At 36.6% G+C, this 19775-nt stretch overlaps 2 protein-coding genes across 4 annotated transcripts; one reads left to right on the top strand and one right to left on the bottom strand.

Moving 5' to 3' along the window:
• Positions 1-181: 181 nt before the first annotated feature.
• On the top strand, positions 182-1534 carry bbip1 (BBSome interacting protein 1). 3 transcript variants are annotated; one of them, XR_007932150.1, is made up of 3 exons: positions 182-282; positions 632-695; positions 937-1534. XR_007932150.1 is itself a non-coding variant. In XM_051908782.1 (3 exons), exons 2-3 carry the CDS (start codon positions 650-652, stop codon positions 1107-1109), a joined length of 219 nt encoding a protein of 72 aa, XP_051764742.1. In that variant the 5' UTR covers positions 287-463; positions 632-649; the 3' UTR covers positions 1110-1534. The 3 variants fall into 3 exon arrangements, 2 of the variants coding, with proteins under 2 accessions (XP_051764742.1, XP_051764741.1); XM_051908782.1 differs by lacking the exon at positions 182-282 and adding an exon at positions 287-463; XM_051908781.1 differs by lacking the exon at positions 182-282 and adding an exon at positions 297-452.
• A 5581-nt stretch (positions 1535-7115) lies between these two features.
• Positions 7116-19469, bottom strand: pdcd4b (programmed cell death 4b). Its single transcript, XM_051907833.1, has 12 exons — positions 19317-19469; positions 18783-18870; positions 18254-18556; positions 15165-15259; positions 14982-15095; positions 14604-14825; positions 11317-11414; positions 11115-11232; positions 10862-10969; positions 10660-10770; positions 10442-10581; positions 7116-7906 (listed from the first exon to the last, which is right to left on the bottom strand). Exons 2-12 carry the CDS (start codon positions 18823-18825, stop codon positions 7846-7848), a joined length of 1413 nt encoding a protein of 470 aa, XP_051763793.1. The 5' UTR covers positions 18826-18870; positions 19317-19469; the 3' UTR covers positions 7116-7845.
• Between the last annotated feature and the right edge of the window lie 306 nt (positions 19470-19775).

Here is a 19775-nt window from a genome sequence, read left to right on the forward strand (position 1 = left end):
CTGGAGTGAAATGTGACCCAGAAGCTTTATTGTCTCTTTATGGTTATATTTGGGAATATTTGCTGGTTTGTGTGTTTTTTTTGTTTGTTTTTTTTGGGGGGGGGGCGCAGTGAACGCAAGATTTATTTATCAAACAAAATAAATAATACAAATTATTACCACCTTCATCGGCCAAAAACATTCAACGTCAGTGTCGCTAGGCGGCAGTACAGTAGCGGGCTACTGCGAGTAGAAGGAGCCGAACCGGAAGTGCGTGTATAACACCAGCTGATGAGATAAACGGTAAATCCTTGTACCGAGGAATATTTTATGCTTTTTTAATGTTTACTTAGAGTGCATTATCTATATGTATGTATAGTATGCTAGTATATAGTGTTGTCGTTAATCAGCGGTAACGTTTGTCTTTTTATTGCTTGTCGTTAATTACTAACAGAAGCTCAAGAAATAAACTTGTATGTATAATGTATGTGACACTATTGATACATGGTAGACTGTATTATAATGCTATTATAATTCTTTATATATATATATATATATATATATATATATATATATATATATATATATATTCATTCAAATAGCCACAAAATGCATCATTGTATAGTAATAGTCTTCTGCATTACATTAACAGGTACCTTGCTAAAGCACAATGCCTGAAGTGAAGTCAATGTTTAGAGAGGTTTTGCCTAAACAAGGTGAGTTTTTTCCACTGGTGTTGTTTTGTTTTGCCCAGCAGGCTTGTGGTTGATGTAGTGTGGGGCTTTCCAAATCTCACCCTTATACAGACCGACTGAAAGATGACCCAGTTGACAAACACGCCACTGTCAAGATAAACAACTGCAACACAGCTCAACTTTACTCCATATCTTGTTGCATACACCCAGTGCATGTGGGTTATCTGAGTATATTAGTCAGCGTTGTGTTTCGTTCGTGCAGGTCAGCTTTCCATGGAGGACGTGCCCATCATGGTCCTATGCAAACCCAAACTCCTCCCTCTGAAGTCGGTGACGCTGGAGAAACTGGAGAAGATGCAGCAAGAAGCTCAGGAGCTCATTAAACAACAAGAATTGGCTTTAAAGGATCAACAACAGTCTGAAAAAGCAGAGTAGGGTATACATTAAGGATCAAGTACACACTTCCATCACAACCTAATATCAGCACATATCACTTTTATAGTCAGTCATATCTCATGTACGGTGGTCAACCATCAGATCAAAAATGTTGTTCTTTTGCTAGAATTTATATTTATGCATGAGGTTATGTATGCTTTAGTTCATAAGGCTGCATAGGCACATTAAGAATTATTTAGATATGTTCAAATCACTATAATTTAAAAGAGGCAGTTCAGTTTCAGATATATGTTTTTGTTCCACATGTCAGCAAGTTCATTCACAACAGTTGCAGGTGTGTTGCATGGTTTCAATAGCTATATTTTCAAATTGATTGTAAATATATGTAAAACTGCAAGTCACTGTGAATGTGGGTTTTTGTCGAATAAAATGGCAGCTAAGTAATGCATGAAATTGGGATTATGCACAGGCCTTTATATTTAGTTTTATTTCACTTTGATGATAAGGGTTATAATGTGTACATACAGCTCAAAAAAGTTAGACTTAATTTATTTTATTTTTCAGGGTGTAATGTGACAAAAGGTAAAGATTTTCACAGGATATGATGGCTTTCTATAGGCACTGTATCTATCCATTTGTCCGTCCATTTATCATAGTCAACTCCAGAATTATTGGCACCCTTGGTAAATATGAGCAAAGGTGGCTGTGAAAATAAATCTGCATTGTTTATCCTTTTGATCTTTCATTAAAAAAAAAAAAAATCACAAAAATCTAACCTTTTATTGAAGTAAAACAATTGAAAGTGGGGGGAAACTCACATTATGAAATAAATGTTTTTCTCCAATGCATGCTGCCCACAATTATTGGCACCCCTAGAAATTCTTATGAGTGAAATATCTCTGAAGTATATTCACATTCGTATTTAGATTTTTTTTGGCACACCAGGGTGATCATGAACATGAAATTGTCCAGCCATGACTTCCTGTCCCACAGGAGTATAAACACGAGGAAACACAAAGGCCAAATTCCCTTAATCATTCATCACGATGAGTAAAACCAAACAATATAGTTCTGATGTGCAGCAAAATATTGTTGAGCTTCACAAAATAGAAAGTGGCTGTATGTAAAGCATTGAAAATCCCCATTTCCACCATCAGGGCAAGGATCACAGCTGGAGAATTGCAGAAAATAGTTGAGTCTCTTGGCCAGAAAGGCTAAAAAAAATATCAAACAACCTCTACATCACTTGTTTGGGAGGGTTTCAAGAAAAATCCTCTGCTCTCATCCAAAAACAAAAAAACTCCAGCATATTCAGTTGTCAGACAAGACTGGAACTTCAAATGGGACCGTCTTCTATGGTCAGATGAAACTAACAAAAGAGCTTTTTGGCAGCAAACCCACCAGATGGGTATGGTGCACACATGGATAAAAAGTATCCCATGCCCACGGTTAAATATACTGCTGGATCTTTAATGCTGTGGGCCTATTTTTCTGCTGGAGGTCCTGGACATCTTGTTCGGATACAGGTGCATCTCAATAAATTAGAATGTCGTGGAAAAGTTCATTTATTTCAGTAATTCAACTCAAATTGTGGAACTCGTGTATTAAATTCAGTGCACACAGACTGAAGTACTTTAAGTCTTTGGTTCTTTTAATTGTGATGATTTTGGCTCACATTTAACAAAAACCCACCAATTCACTATCTCAATAAATTAGAATACTTCATAAGATCAATAAAAAAAAGAGGATATTTTAAACAGAAATGTTCATTTCTATGCACTCGATACTCCTTTTGCATGAATTACTGCATCAATGCGGCGTGGCATGGAGGCAATCAGCTTGTGGCACTGCTCAGGTGTAATGGAAGCCCAGGTTGCTTTGATAGCGGCCTTCAGGTCATCTGCATTGTTGGGTCTGGTGTCTCTCATCTTCCTCTTGACAATACCCCATAGATTCTCTATGGGGTTCAGTGTCAGGCGAGTTTGCTGGCCAATCAAGCACAGTAACACCATGGTCATTGAACCAGCTTTTGGTACCTTTGGCAGTGTGGGCAGGTGCCAAATCCTGCTGGAAAATGAAATCAGCATCTCCATAAAGCTTTTCAGCAGAAGGAAGCATGAAGTGCTCTAAAATTTCCTGGTAGATGGCTGCGTTGACTGTGGACTTCAGAAAACACGGTGGACCAACACCAGCAGATGACATGGCAGCCCAAATCATCACTGACTGTGGAAACTTCACACTGGACTTCAAGCAACATGGTTTCTGTGCCTCTCCACTCTTCCTCCAGACTCTGGGACCTTGATTTCCAAATGAAATTCAAAATTTACTTTCATCTGAAAAGAGAACTTTGGACCACTGAGCAACAGTCCAGTTCTTTTTCTCCTTAGCCCAGGTAAGACGCTTCTGACGTTGTCTTTGGTTCAGAAGTGGCTTGGTACGTGGAATGTGACAGTTGTAGCCCATTTCCTGAAGGCGTCTGTGTGCGGTGGCTCTTGATGCACTGACTCCAGCTTCAGTCCACTCCTTTTGAAGCTCTCCTAAGTTCTTAAATCGGCTTCGCCTGACAATCTTCTCAAGCCTGCTGTCATTCCTTTCACTTGTACACCTTTTTCCTACCACGCTTTTCCTTCCAGTCAGCTTTCCATGAATATGCTTTGGCACAGCACTCTGCGAACAGCCAGCTCTTTCAGCAATGACCCTCTGTGGCTTACCCTCATTGTAGAGGGTCTTGATGATCGTCTTCTGGACAACTGTCAAGTCAGCAGACTTCCCCATGACTGCTGTTGGGATTACTGACCTAAACCCAGTATTTATACCCTGAGAATGGTAATTTAATAGAACTTGAAATTAAATATTCTAATAATTTGAGATACTGATTATCTTTTAAAGCACTTTTAAAGCTGCAGTAATTCAAAATGACCAGCAGGTGTAGCCATACCCGTCTCAACTCTACAGTGATGACTGTATAGATACTGAGCAGCAAGCTCATCAACATGAAAACAAAGAAGTCTGGAAATATTTTACTTTATGTCTAATAAATCTAGAATATATTTAAGTTTTACTTTTTGAATTAAATTACAGAAAATTACAAAAAAATAACTTTTTCATGATATTCTAATTTATTGAGATGCATCTGTACATGGCATCATGGATTCTATCAAATACTAACAGATAAAAATCAAAACCTGACCGCTTCTGCTAGAAATCCAATAATGGGCCGTGGTGGAGCTTCCATCAGGACAATGATCCAAAACAAACATCAAAACCAACACAAAAATGTGTCACTGAGCACAAAATGAAGCTACTGCCATGGTCGTCCCAGTTCCCTGACCTGAACCCTAAAGAAAATGAGTGGAGTGAACTGAAGAGAAGAAGCACCAACATGGAGCTGGGAATCTGAAGAACCTGGAGTGATTCTGCATGAAGGAATGTCCTGCATCCCAATGTGCATACTATCCACCCTAAATAGTATTGAATATTACTAATTCCACATACTATTTAGGATGGATAGTATACACATTGAGACACAGACATGGGGTCTGTTCTTCGTACATCGCTAACTCAGTTAGCTGGATTTGATTGATGATGATTTGACACGATCAGGATAGTTAGGTTCTTCGACGCTCATCCTGGACTTGCTGTCACAGCAACAGGTCCGTAAGCTTAAACCTGCTCGGGAGCAAGCTTATTTCATGTAAACAGGATTAGATTGCATCTTTTTAAGCGGAGGTGATGCTTAAAGTCTGTCCCAGCCACTGCTACTTTCTTACAAGAGTACCCTAATGTGAAGGGACAATAATCATAATCAAATTTAATAAAAATAAATTTGCAAATATTATTATAATGTTGTGACGTCTACCATAATATAGACACAGCTAGTTTAACTCGTTGAGAGATTTATTCGTGAGGGAATAATTACCTAATAATTTAATTGGAGTCTTAAATGATGTAGCTACAGTTAGTCTGTGCCGTGCATTAATCTGAACCGCGACAGATATTATGGGAGTGGCTTGATGCAGATAACTTGATCTTGAAACTTTAATGCTGTCCCGTTACAAATCTGCTTCAAAGGTAAAATTAAATGAATTGCTAATTACGTTTAAATAAAAATGTAAAGCATGTACAAATATCCCACTAGAAATTGTGAATAGGCCTTATATAGCCTAAGTAATTGGAAATCGTAAAAAAAAAAAAAAAAAAATGCACATTTCATTTATCTATTTTTTTTTTTTTTATGTCGTTTTGGTTGCTTGGCTGTTTTCTATGGAAGCCCGTTTCCGCCACTAAATAAATAAAAAAAAAGAGTAATTGCGACTTTTTATCTCAGAATTCTGACTTTTTATCTCGCAATTGCGAGTTTATATCTCACAATTGCGAGTTATAAAGTCAGAATTCTGAGATAAAAAGTCGCAATTGCGTGATATAAAGTCAGAATTCTGAGATATAAAGTCGCAATTGCGTGATATAAAGTCAGAATTCTGAGATATAAAGTCGCAATTGCGTGATATAAAGTCAGAATTCTGACTTTTTTTCTCGCAATTCTGACTTTTTTTTTTCACAATTGCGAGTTATAAAGTCAGAATTCTGACTTCTTACTTTGCTTGCGTTGCCTTTCACTGCGACTGACCATTAGGATTGGTGCTTCGTTATTATTCTACATAACATGGAAGACCTCATAAAGGATTATTTTCAGCGCGGATTTACCAATAAAGAAATTTTGATTTTCCTGGAGGAGACACATAAGGATTAGTCTCCGGACATATGCATTATGCAGGAATATGCATATAGCATGTTTCCACGGTAACCTTGTACATGAGTATCATTGTTTCGTTTCAAGGAGAAAAAACAGCTTTTACTGCCATCTAGTGGGCTTAATACTAAAACACCAATACCTATCATGTTTCATCAACTTTGTAACTTTGCAACTCAAGTCTGGTGGCTCCATAAAAGGGGGCATTCAAGGGTAAAATCATGCAATTCTGCAAATACAGTGGAAGTATTTGGTGAATAAAAGTTGTTTTTAACAGAATGGATACACTAATGAATTTGACACAATAATAACAATATAATAGTAATAATAATAAGAATAAGCTGTGGCGGAGGCGCAATAAAACAGACGAAGCTGAAGTGGCACATTTTCTACACCAACAGCTTCAGACATCAGAACGGCAGCACGGCTATCGTTGGATGTACAAGAAATGTTGGATGTCCGAAATTGTTACAGACAGAGAAACTGTCTGTCAGTTAATTGCGAGAAAAAAAGTCAGAATTCTGAGATATAAACTCGCAATTGCGAGAAAAAAAGTCAGAATTGCGAGTTTATATCTCAGAATTCTGACTTTATAACTCGCAATTGCGAGAAAAAAAGTCAGAATTGCGAGAAAAAAAGTCAGAATTCTGACTTTATATCACGCAATTGCGACTTTATATCTCAGAATTCTGACTTTATATCTCAGAATTCTGACTTTATATCTCAGAATTCTGACTTTATAACTCGCAATTGTGAGATAAAAAGTCAGAATTCTGAGATAAAAAGTCGCAATTACTCTTTTTTTTTTTATTTAGTGGCGGAAACGGGCTTCCATAGTTTTCTTATAAAGGTCCAGAAATTCGTCAAGTTGTTCGTCAGGTGTCTTTTTTTAATTAGGCTATATGATGTCACTACGTTGCCGTCTTGACGCCAGCCAATCGCTGCAATACTGATCGTGGTTTCGAGTATCGATACATCTGCCCTTTTCGAGGAACAATGTTATCCTGAGTTCAGTTATCCCGATTAGAAGATCTGGCATCTGTCAAATCATTTCATATATATTAAGCGAAGTACGAAGAACCGGTTTCTGATCTCTTGTCAGGTGTTCTCCAAACTCATCAAGCATTATAGAAGACTACTCAGAGCTGTTATTTTGAGAAAAGGAGGTATTGTGTGCCAGTAATTGTGGCCAACATGAACTAGAGAAAAACATTTATTTCATACTATTTCCTCTTTCCTCCTATTGTTTTACTTCAATGAAATGTTAGAATTTTTAAAATAAAAGATCAGAAGGATAAACAAAGTAGATTTATTTTTAAAGCCGTATTTGCTCATATTAAACACGGGTGCCAATAATTCTGGAGTTGACTGTATACATAAAGAACTCCCAAGTGATTACCAGTAATGACAAACTTTATTATCCATTTGTCAACCATTTTAAACAAAGAGCAAGTAAGTTAGGTACGTTTCACATCCACCAGTCTACTGAAATATAAAAATAAATGTTCTTGACACCTCTGTGAAATGATCCCATCTGCTGTACATTGCTCAGTTTTGTCCTTTCGTTAGTGACCATCAGAAATGACACCTTTGAAAAGTCAAAGAGAAAATAAACTCAAGCACAGTATACAAAAATCAGCCCAGGAGGGAGAAAGAGCTTCCAGCTTACATGCCCCTCACTTATAAAGCTATGTACACAAATCCGCAAGTCTCTACAAACACTGCTAACTGGAGAACAGGAGTGGCAGTGAACTGAGGAATACAAAACATGGAATGACTAAGTCATAAATGTGGCACTTTCAGGATTAGCTTATATAAGTCACATCAGAAGGATCGAGGGGGATTTACGTCTCCTTCAGATTTTAAAAGTGCCTGGCCCTTCAGTCCCATTGTGTTCTGACAGGAGGGAAGTTTTTAGTACTTAAACTTTAATGACAAATACAAGCAACTTAAAGAAATACAGAACTCCAGTGAGCATCAAAACTGGAGCAGCTGCCACAGAAATGGCTTGTGGGGCTCCTGAACTCAGTAGCTCTCGAGTTTGAGGCGCCCGCCATCTCCTTCACTCATGAACCTCTTTCGGCCCCTGACACAAAAAAAAAAAAAAAAACAAACAAACAAACAAAAAAAAAGTTAATTTGGGTACATGACTAAAATAATTATGTAATAACATTAATACATTATGTAATATATAAGGGGTGTTGAAATTTCTACTAAGCATCGCGATGCGGACGTGGACGATTCTGCATCGTTGCAGTAATAAACCATAATGGATAATAGCCTACTGACATTTCTCTGACATCATTCGTTGTATTTGCGCTAGCGAGTGTGCGCACGAGTATGTGTGAGCGTTATTGTAACTGAAGTACACTAATTGACAATTTAATGCGCTTTTAGTATTTACTAGTGTTTATTAGCTCTACATGCTCCTGTTGTCTGCTGTGTTCAGACTCAAGTTTTGTTTGACTACATTCATGAAGTGTACTTTCTTGGAGCAGATGAAATAAAAAGGGAGTTCATACAGGCCTCGACAATAAGGACTGCCCAATGGCCCGGGGCCAGCGTGAACGACGCTCAGGACAGTAGGCAGAACTGTCACTTGCCCGATCGGGCCAGTGCTATAGGGTGTGCGATATATATCGTCTATGATATCGTAATTGTTGATTTAATGATCTGAAATTATCGAGTATGTCCCTCACTTTACAAAAACACACCCATTAAGTGCACGCATGCACTACGTGACGTAGTCTAGTAGGTTAGACTAGTGCACGAGCATATTTAGAGTGCACGATTTCACTGCGTGATTTAGTCTATTAAAATGCATTTAGAATGCATCAGAATTCAAGATAAGGGGCAAAAATGACCCTGTATATCTTTCATATTTATATAATTTAATATAGTTAACCAATATTAAACAAAGAGCGCCGTTTTTCTCCAAATATCAGCATGATTACAAATGTGATATTGATTTTATACAGCATACAGTTTAATGAAGAACTTAATATCAAGTGACTTACATTTTAGACACCAAATCACCTGTTTCGCTCTATGTCGCCTACGAAAATAGTTCTAAAGTCCACACAGCATTGTTTTGCGTCTCTGAGCAACACTTCCTGAATGAATCAGCCGCTTGAATGAATCGGTTGGCGGGTTTAATTTCACGTTTAAAGGGACTTTTCATTTTTAAATGATTTCAAATAACAGTATTTAACGTTTTATATTTTCAACATTTCAAAACATTATTTATGCATCTGTAACTGCTCTTGACTGATTAACTTTAATAAAGTTTAATCTATAGTTATACAGTTGGTTATACATTAGATTACAATTTCTGTACCTGAAAATCTCCTGTTTAAACCTATATGAAAAACTTGAAAAGCACCGTTTATTTCATTTAGTTTCTGTTGTATTTATTTTAGCTATTACTCATAATTTGATTATTTGTTACCATTTCATTACTTACTGTTTATTTGTCTAACAATATTTAAAATTTAAGTGAGTTAATCTAGTAGCTTTTGGAGTCATAACCCTATTTATTAAGGTTACATGTATCAAAAAACAATAACTAGGATTATTTTATAGGCCCATTTTCTTTTATTTTACTTTATTCATTTTTTGTTGTGGGGCAAGTGAAAATTTTGGCAGTGCAAGTAAAAATTTGAACCACTGAACCGACCGGGCCAGTAGAAAAAAATCCTTAGCGTTGAGCCCTGTCATATATCTGACTGCTTGTATTCATTGATGAAAATGTAGCCATGTGCAGTAATATTGAAAATTGAGGATGCAACGCATCGTGGAATTGAATCGTTGACATGACAATCGTAATCTAATTGAATCGTGAGACCAGTGATGATTCACACCCCTAATTATATTATATATATATATATATATATATATATTTATTTATTTAAACAATCATACAAAAAAATAATGTATTTTTTTTAATTAATTATTACAATATTTAATAATAGTAAATGTAAACATTTTTATAAATTACTATTCATAAATATAATAATAATAAATTATGTAATAATAATAATAAAAATAATAGCAATGATAAATATACATTTCATAAGAAATGACAAAAAGGAAAATGGAACTAAGTTCATTTGGGTACATGACAAAAAATTAATAATAATAATAATAATAATAATAATACATTATGTAATCATTTTATATATTAAAACTTCATAAATATATTTTTATAATAAGCACTTAAAATAATAATAATAATAATAATAATAATAATTATTTTATTATTATTAATAATAAAATACTACTAATAATAATAATATAATTATATAATAATAATAATAATAATAATAATAATTATTATTATTTTATTATTATTAATAATAAAATACTAATAATAATAATAATAATATAATTATATAATAATAATAATAATAATAATAAATAATAATAATAAAATATTATTATTATTATTATTATTATTATTACTACATTTGTAATAAATATTTTTATACATATTGTAAATTATATTGTATATTTATACATATACTGTTATTCATAGTAAATGTAATCTATAACAAATATTTTATGTAACAATAATAAAGCAAAGTTTTGCCTTTACAAAACAAAAAAAAAAAACCTCACTCACCGACAAGGACAGAGGTCCCGCAGTTTTTTATCAATGACCCCAGCATTAAAGCTCTGCTCCACAAACTGTTCCAGGAGCGAGTACGCACATGGCACATCAATACTGATATCTGCCATGTCCAGGTAGACTCTTTCAAATCCCTGTAAGAGGAGACAATTCTGATAAGAAGCACTTTTAAAGCTGCAGTAATTCAAAATGACCAGCAGGTGGAGCCATACCCGTCTCAACTGGTCTACAGTGATGACTGTAGAGGCGCACAGAGACTTTAGCAACTGTAGGATGATTTGAAGGGTTCTGTCACCTTTAGACTCCAGGACCATGATAACAGCCTAAAGGGAAAAAAAAAAGAAAAAAAAAAAAAAAGAATAATCAGGCAGAGCTGTTTTCCACTTCAAATGCCTGTTTTGTTGCAGCTATTACCTCATAAACGAACTCGTGATGAAAATGTGGGACTTCCAGTTCTCTCAAGCACCGCTCAGCTTCCACTGTGTCACCTGATAACAGGTATTCCTTCAACAGGAGGTTAACCTGCAGCACCAATGATTATGCAATCCGTTAGAGTTACAGGCTGAATGCATGTGTTGCTTAATGTGCCGTAAAATCTTCCAGTTTGCCTTTTCATAGACAAAGGATGATGCTATGTAACATAGCCAGTGAGTGGGTGTGTCCTTGCCTCTTTGATAAGTTGATTGACAGGTCTCTGGCCGCCACCCGAACCCCAGAGGCTGTCGATACGAAGGCCGGTCCATCGGCTCATTCTTAGCAGCACAGCTGCACGATCCAAAGCAGCTCTGATGAAACAGCACAAACCAACATCAAACTCGCTTTCAAAAAACACAAAATAAGACGCATTAAATGTGTACAACATTCAATACCTGGCGTATTCACAGTCTACTCGTCCTTTGTAGCCATCTATGAAGCTTTTTGAGAGGATGTTGTCTGCAACGGCTCGAGCGATGAACTGGCCGAGCATCTACAAAACAAAAGTAAATGGGAATTAGGCATTTAATATATCCTGGTAAAGATCACTCGTTCTGAGAGCTTTCCACTCAATGCATTTCCATAAAACCCAATATGATCACAGGATCCAAAAAAGAAACAGAAATAATTAGGCCTATGAGATCTCCTTTAAGGCCTTAAAAACGTCGACAAATATACAAATGTTAAATTTTTAACATTTTAATAATAATAAAATAATAATAATAATAATATTTATAATAATATTACCATTGAATAATATTAAAATATTTACAAATCCTTACATTTAACTTCTTGATCAACTCTAATCTCGGTCCATTTTCCAACTACATTTTCATGAATAAAATACTAATTCACAAAAAAATTATATTAAAATTAAATTTCTTGGTCCATTCTCTATTCACACTGTCATGAATAAATAAATATATATTTTTCATAATTCCAGGTAAAGATCACTCATTCTGAGAGCTTTCCACTGAAAGCATTTCCATATTTTTTGCTAACACCAAAAAAGGAAATGAAATAATTCATAATTAAAATAGGCCTGTGAGAATTTCTTTAAAGCTTCAAAAACTTACAAATCATAAAAATATGAAATATTATTAAACAGTAATTTTTCACATAAAATATTACTTGTTAGTCAACTCTAATCTAGGTCCATTTTCAAATCAATGTTGCGATTAAAAATAAGAAATATTGTAACAATTTACAATAAGGTCTCATTTGTTAATGTATTAACTAACATGAACTAACAATGAGCAATACATTTGTTACTGTATTTATTAATCTTTGTTAATGTTAGTTAAAAAAAAAAAAAAAACATTGTTCATGTTAGTTCACAGTGCATTAACTAATATTAACAAATACAACTTTTGATTTTAATAATGTATTAGATAATGTTGAAATTAACATAACTAACTAAAATTAATAAATGCTGTAGAATTATTGTTAATTCTTAGTTCATGTTATCTAAAGTAGTTAACCAATAAAACCTTATTGTAAAGTGTTACTGATATATATAAAATTTCCAGGGAAAGATCACTAATTTTCCACTGAAAGCATTATTATATTTCGTTCTCACACACACACACACACACACACACACACACACACACACACACACACACACACACACACACACACACACACACACACACAATTTTCACATGATCTAAAAGGAACTGAAATCAGTTAACACAGCAGATATTGAATTTAAAAGTATATTTTAAAAAAGCCCAAAGTTCCTCATTGTGACATTTTTTAAAATTCCATTAAAATGTGTCCAACTGTAAACAGAGCAGTTGTGTGCACAGCTGGAGGAAGCATACTGTCAAATAATGCAGTAGCACCACGCATCAGTTAATACTAATGGAGTAGGAGATCAATATTTGTTCATGTGCTGTTTTGGCACATCTACCGTTTGTATTTGGACCGTTTTGGGTGTGAAGGGAAGAAGGGTTGTGTTTGCCACATTCTAGCACTCAAACAACATCTGCTCTTGTGTATGGAGTGAAGACTGGGTAAATGTGTTTGTACAGCAGAGAGTGTGATTGGAGGCACAGCGCTGACCCAGCATTCTGCACACAGCGAGACAAAAGCACAAGCTCTGGTGTTTGTATGAAGCCAAAGTAAACAGCTGAAAGTTTCTTCTGGTGGTGCAGATGAACCAGTCAGACACACTCCGACCACAGAGTTTTCATTGTTAACCGCAGCGTAATAAACACTCTTTTAGCAAAGTGAACATGAAGACACACCGGAGCTTAGAAACTGGGCCAAATGTTACACTGCGCCTCAGCTAGAGCAGTTTATGATTATGAACTTTGGCTGATGATTAAATCTCTTCTATTCATGCCACTTAACACATACACATCAAGAAATCATTTAGTCATATTTAATGTGGATTCATAATAAAATAAGCATATATAAATAATGGGATAGTTCACCCAAAAATGAAGTTTTTCCTTTTGCTGAACAGAAAAGATGCTATTTTGAAGAATATGGGTAACCAAACAGTTGATGCCCCCCACTGACTTCCATAGTATGGGGAAAAAATTACTATGGAAATCAACGGGGTGCATCAACTGTTTGATTACCCATATTCTTCAAAATATCTTCTTTTGTGTTCAGCAGAGGGAAAAACCCATGCAGGTTTAGAACAACTTGAGGGTGAGTAAATGAATGCCAGAATTTTCACTTTTGGGTGAACAAACCCTTTAATTTTCATTAAAACTTTGAAAACTGCCTTAAAGAATAAAAATATTATGGTAATATATAAAATTATGTGAAATATTTCTCTTTTTGGTCAACCTGGTTCATTTTCCAATTACACTGCCATGAATACTATAATATATATAATAGGGATGCACTGGTACCACTTTTTTTCCAGAACAACTCTGATACCGATATTTCATTCTTAGCCGATACCTGTATTTTCATTGCATTTTTAAATTTTTAAAATATTGGGCATTGATACCAAAAGAATACGAGTCAAATTAGTTGGCTTAGCAAATAGATATTTTCCTCAGTTATTTTCATGCCTAATTATGCATGTTAAAATGTATTCTAGGAGCTACTGTTACTTTCACTGTTCATATTATTGCTCTATCATATTTTATTTTTTGTGAAACATCACAATGTTCAGGTACAGAAATATAATAAAATAATCAAATGTAAAATAACACTGCGTTGTCTTGACTGTATAAAGTAAATCTAGATTAGATCTAATTATAATAATTAGATATTCTCTGGAAGTTGCAGGACCAAAAACCGTTCAGTCCAAATGCAATGATACGATGTCCTACCTGCCTGTCAACATATGCATTTCCATACCTCCACGCACCTGCTAGCGCAGACATCACACGTCATCAGCGTGTTGAATGTGGCTATGCAGAATTGTAGACAGACAGTCACTGAGCACCAAAAACAAACAGTAGCCACCTTTTACAGTTCCTCCTGAATCAAAACAACAAGCTTATGCTGAGGTAATGCCATGTTGTAACCTTGATTACGAGATGGCAACCCCTAATCTAATACTTTCAAAGCTATCTTGCTATTGCTAGCCTCTCCAGAATTGCCTACCCTACCTTTAATACGTAGGGTTAAAGGTTTGAACAACTCCCAAGTTTTTGCAATAGTAACAGTGACAGACACCTTAAACTCAAGAACACTAGCTTTAGCATGTTACCTGCGGAGCCCCTGGTGTGTCCAGCACCAGGTCAGGCAGCTCTTTGAGCAGTTTGTGGAAAGAGGCCTCCACGTCACCAGCCGTAAGCACGTGCCCGCAGAGCTGGCTGAGCAGTTGTGATGTCAGTTCCCTGTGGCTGGCTTTCGCTTCCAGCGCTAGCGATATGGCTAGCATGGGCACGTCGCCACGCATGCCGCCCAGATTAAGCTCGGCAAGCAGTTCCTGAAGGAACAGAGTGAGATGTCCTAATTATAATGAGTATAAACCGTTCCCCAGGTTTGTTTACTCTTAAAAATAATCGCACAGGACTGCATGACACCGATTAGATATGAAAGGGCAAAAGCCATCTCCTCATTCAACAACAGTCATAAATCTCACCGCCACTTCATTAGCATCCCCATGCTCAAAGTACTCTTGAACGATAGGAGTGACCGTCTTCTCAAACGTCTCTTCATCCAGAGGGAGGACAACCGTCTCGTATACACAGTTCTCCTGGAGAAACAAGTTTGAATGCCAATTTCATAGTTAAAACCAAAACCGAGCGTATGGCGTGACTCTTACCTGCTCCGCATCGTAATTGGGATCTTTTACATCAACTTCATCTTCGTCATAAACTTCCCCAGGTGTTCCCCACACACCTTTACCGCCAGCCCCACCTATGAATACAAAACACAATATCCTTTCAAAACAATAAAATGTATTGGAGGAACTCTGAAAGTGACGACATGTCGAGAATGGAAAGAAGAACGAAAACCGTGCAACTCTTTCAGTGCCTTCTGCTGTAGCAAATGAAAATACTTATGGTTAACATTGTCATGTTAAAAGGTTAGTTCACCCAAAAATGAAATTTCTGTCATCAAGTACTCACCCTCATGTCGTTCCAAACCCGTAAGACCTTTGTTCATCTTCAGAATACAAATTAAGATATTTTTGTTGAAATCCAAGGTTTTTTTTTTTTTTAAATCCCCCATAGAAAGCAACGTAATTACAGTCATTCAAGTCCAGAAAAGTAGTAAAAACATGGTTAAAATAGTCTACGTGACTACAGTGGTTCAACCTTAATTTTATGAAGTGACGAGAATACTTTGTGCGCAAAACAAAACAAAAATAACGACTTGATTCAACAAATTCAACTCTCCCCTGCCATTCTCCTACACTGTTTACATGCAGCGCTTCCGTGTTTATGTCCGAACGCCAACTCATTATTGGCCGACACGGTTCACGTGAGCAGCACAATGCATGCGTGTGATGGTGACACAGGAGCCGACGTTCTGACATAGAATCTGGAAGCGCTGAATGTAAACGGTATAGGAGAATGACAGGGGAAAGATGGATTATTTTTTTGTTTTGTTTTTGCGCACAAAAAGTACTTTCGTTACTTCATAACATTAAGGACACTGCAGTCACATTGACCATTTTAACAATGTCTTTACTACATTTCTGGGTGTTGAGTGACTGTAATTACGTTGCTATCTAAAAGATTTTTTTTTAAAAACTCTTGGATTTGATCAAAAATATCTTAATTTATGTTCTGAAGATGAAAGAAAGTCTTAAGGGTTTGGAACAACATGAGGGTGAGAAATTAGTGACAGAAATTTCATTTTTGGGTGAACTAACACTTTAACTGCACAGTGTCGTCCCCTCTGAAACTAGTCCCCTAAACAGAGCCGGGCCCCTTTAATTCACAGCTAGTGACATCATCTCGATATGTGCAGAGCTTTGACCACAAGCATCAAACTGATACTTAACCAAGAAACAGAAAATTATTCTAACCAAACTGGTAAAAAAAAAACAAAAAAAAAAAAACACCAAAGCAGTATATGCACGCAAGGTGTAGATGTTCTGCTACACACTTATGCAGTTCTAAACCTTTTGTGGAACATAAAAGTAGATATTTTGAGAAATGTCTCGGTGGGTTTTTTCTCAAAAGGCTCCAATGTTGTTCTACAAAATATCTTGTTTTGTGTTCTGCAGAACAAAGAAAGTCAAGTTTGAACCACAGGTTTGGAACCACATGACATTTTCCTTTTTGGATGACCTAATCTTTTAGTAAACTATTTCACTTTTGGCTGGAGTCAAAGCCAAAGGTTGTATTATGCATGTGCTAAAATAATCATTTGAAAATACCTTTTAATGTCTTGAAATACAGGTAAAAATAAATTATGTTTAGTAAAAATTGGACCATAATTGTAATTTTAATTAAACTAATTTAATTACCTAATATCACATTAATCTTTTTTTTTTTTTTTTTTTTTGCAGAGAATGCATGTATTTAATATTTAGGATTATTTTTGCAACCATACTATTTAAGTATTGTGATGTACATCTGAGTAAAACATTGAAAAAGAAAAGAAATGTAGGACAGAGACTTGATTCTATCCATTGGTTGGTGATTGGATGGAGGCAGAAAGGGGCAGGGTGTAAACTGACATGATTGAGGCTGACACTTCACCCGAAAATCAACTTATGTCATTTTGATTAAGAATTGCAAGGTCCCAAAAAAAAAAAAAAAAAAAAATGCATGGATAAATCGATCACATTTCAAAATATACTGGGTGAATTTTCATTTCATGCCGACTTTAAAATGATTTTATGTTTGCTCCCACTAGATCAAATTACTATTTGGCAATGAAAATATTTGTCACCAATTTCTGATTTAAGGGCGAAAACAACGCTACTGGCTTTTGCTCAGCCTGACTGCAAAGCCTTTAAAGACGACTGCCAATATGTTCTAATCCACTTTTCAGGCCTATATGGATGAAGTGGGGCATTCAACCTTATGTATGGCACTTCCAAACCTACTACATTTTCACTGCAACGCCTACATCTGAAGGATTCTGGACAAAAAAAGCAAACAGAATTTCCTGCCCTGCCCTGCGGGCTGACTTAACCAGCAGTTACGTAACACAAACAGGGCCGACTGTGCCATCGCAGAGGGAATCAAAAAGAGAAGTGTGCCATTAAGTCATCTTGTGGGTGATGGGGGAGGTGGAAAGGTCAGGAGGGGGCGATAATCTCAGCTAAAACACTCATCTAGACGATTAAATGATCACTATCAGACACAAAGAGAGTCAAGTGTTTTTTTTGCAGGCTTGGTATTATGTTAACAAGTCAGCACACATGTAGTGTACTTGACGCAGCCAGTCAGACTGCATGTAAGCCGTTTTTTCTGCAAGCCAGACTTTTCCAAATCAATTCAGGTCTGTTGCACTCAGGGACGTTGAACCCTCTACAAAGGACCACCACCGGGTAAAACAACATTTGAATGAATGGGAGTGACCGTGTGTTATGAACGTACGTGTGAATGCGGGTGGAGTTTGGTTGCTGAAGTGTGTCAGTTCCTTCGCATTAAGAACCACTCGGATGTTTGTTAGCCCTCTAATTGGCTAAAATAAAGCAGCGGATGCTGGAACAGAGCCAGGCTAACACTTAATTTGTTTTTAACATGCACTGGATTTCCAGATCTTTCAGAATTACAGAACTCCAAATCCAATGTATTCGTATTTATGTGCACTCCAATATTTTATTGCAGTGCACATAATTAAATCAAAATATCTGAAGTCCAGAACGTTTTCGTCTGTTTATGTAGACACATATAGTTATGGTTCTTGGTGTGAACGAGCTTTAAGGAATGAAAACACCACCAATACCTTTCTTTGGCAGGCCTCGTCCCTTGCCCATCCTCGACCTCCGGTTAAGCAGTTTGCCCTTAGGGCTGGTGGGCGGAACTGTGGACCGGACCACATCACCGTTATCACTCAGCGAGTCGCCCCGGCCTGAGTCCCGGGAGGAGTTCTTCCTCAGACGTCTCTTCACCTTGGCCTTGAGTCTCGCCTCGTGAATGCTGCCGGTGGGGGCCAATATCCAGTTTCCATTGATCTCATTATTGACATTTCCAGCGAAGGTGCTGTCCTCATCCCCGGAGGGGAAGGAATCGCTAAGATTTCCGGCCTCTGTGGATGACAACGTGAATAGTTTGACTAAATATACATAAAAATAGCATTAACACTAGGGGCCAAAGTTTGGGCCCATTAAAAGACTTTTTATTCCACTGAGAGAGTACAAACAAGTGATAGTCCTGACCTTGACAACTTCACCAAGACTTATCATATCAAATACAAAATATGAGGGCAAATAGTTCTCAAACACTGACCTAGAAACATTTAAACTTGAACTTACCAACAGGGTTTGCATTTAGCCATGCCTCACAGTCAGTTGCCATGGTTAAGGAATTAAGTTTTTCAGCGTATGAAATGTGCCTTTGCACCTAGGATGCAGATATGTTAAAGTTAATACGTCAATCTTTCGAAAGCATAAATGAATACATGCAGACAGCTGCTCCAATCAGCAGCGTCCATTTGGCTCATACACAAGCCTGATACAATGAATGGACCACATTACCATACAGACAGGAGATCTACACTCTCTAAAACAAAGTGTTTTGGCGAAACAATATTCAGTTTTTATAAAAAAATTTATTAACGTGTTTTATATTTGACGTAGAACACGAATTTAATGCATGGCGTTATGTGCACGCGCAAATGCACGGGCGCAACATAAACATAAACAAAGCCTCGGGGCGTGCAGAGAACAAACGCGTTTTAGCCTTTATTTGACGCAGCGTATAAGGTAAAGCCTTCATAAGTGTTATATATTACAAAATTAAGTTTCTTTCAAACAACAGCCAGTCGACGAAGAACAAATCCTACTAACCTGCTTTATCGCGTAGTCCAAGTTCGAACGTACTCTCCGCTGATGTTGATTTTGTGTTCTCTGCCCAGCAACTCGATAGTGTAATGCTGCCCTGCGAGCTCTCTGATTGGTCAGAAAAATAGAGGCGGATAACAAGGTGACCAATGAAAATTGAGATCTGATGAAGCAGGTCTTTCTCGTATTTTCTACGAGGTGTTCGTTGAAGATCGTGACTTTCCGCCGCCTGGGGATGGACGCTGGAACAGAAGTGATGTCATTATGTAACAGATTGCGCATGGGTGAGGATGAAGTCACTACCTCTCTGTTATATTTATTCAACTGACCCATTTGAAAAAAAAAAAGACCGCAGGTAAAATAAGATGCAAGGGTTATTTCATAATGTACAGGTCAAGACATGTCATTCAGGGCCATCATGGGACACGAAGCTTTGGTATTCGTCGTTTCACATAAATATCAGGC

This window comes from Ctenopharyngodon idella, chromosome 10 (genome assembly GCF_019924925.1).
Source record: "Ctenopharyngodon idella isolate HZGC_01 chromosome 10, HZGC01, whole genome shotgun sequence".
NCBI classification, from domain to species: Eukaryota; Metazoa; Chordata; class Actinopteri; order Cypriniformes; family Xenocyprididae; genus Ctenopharyngodon; species Ctenopharyngodon idella.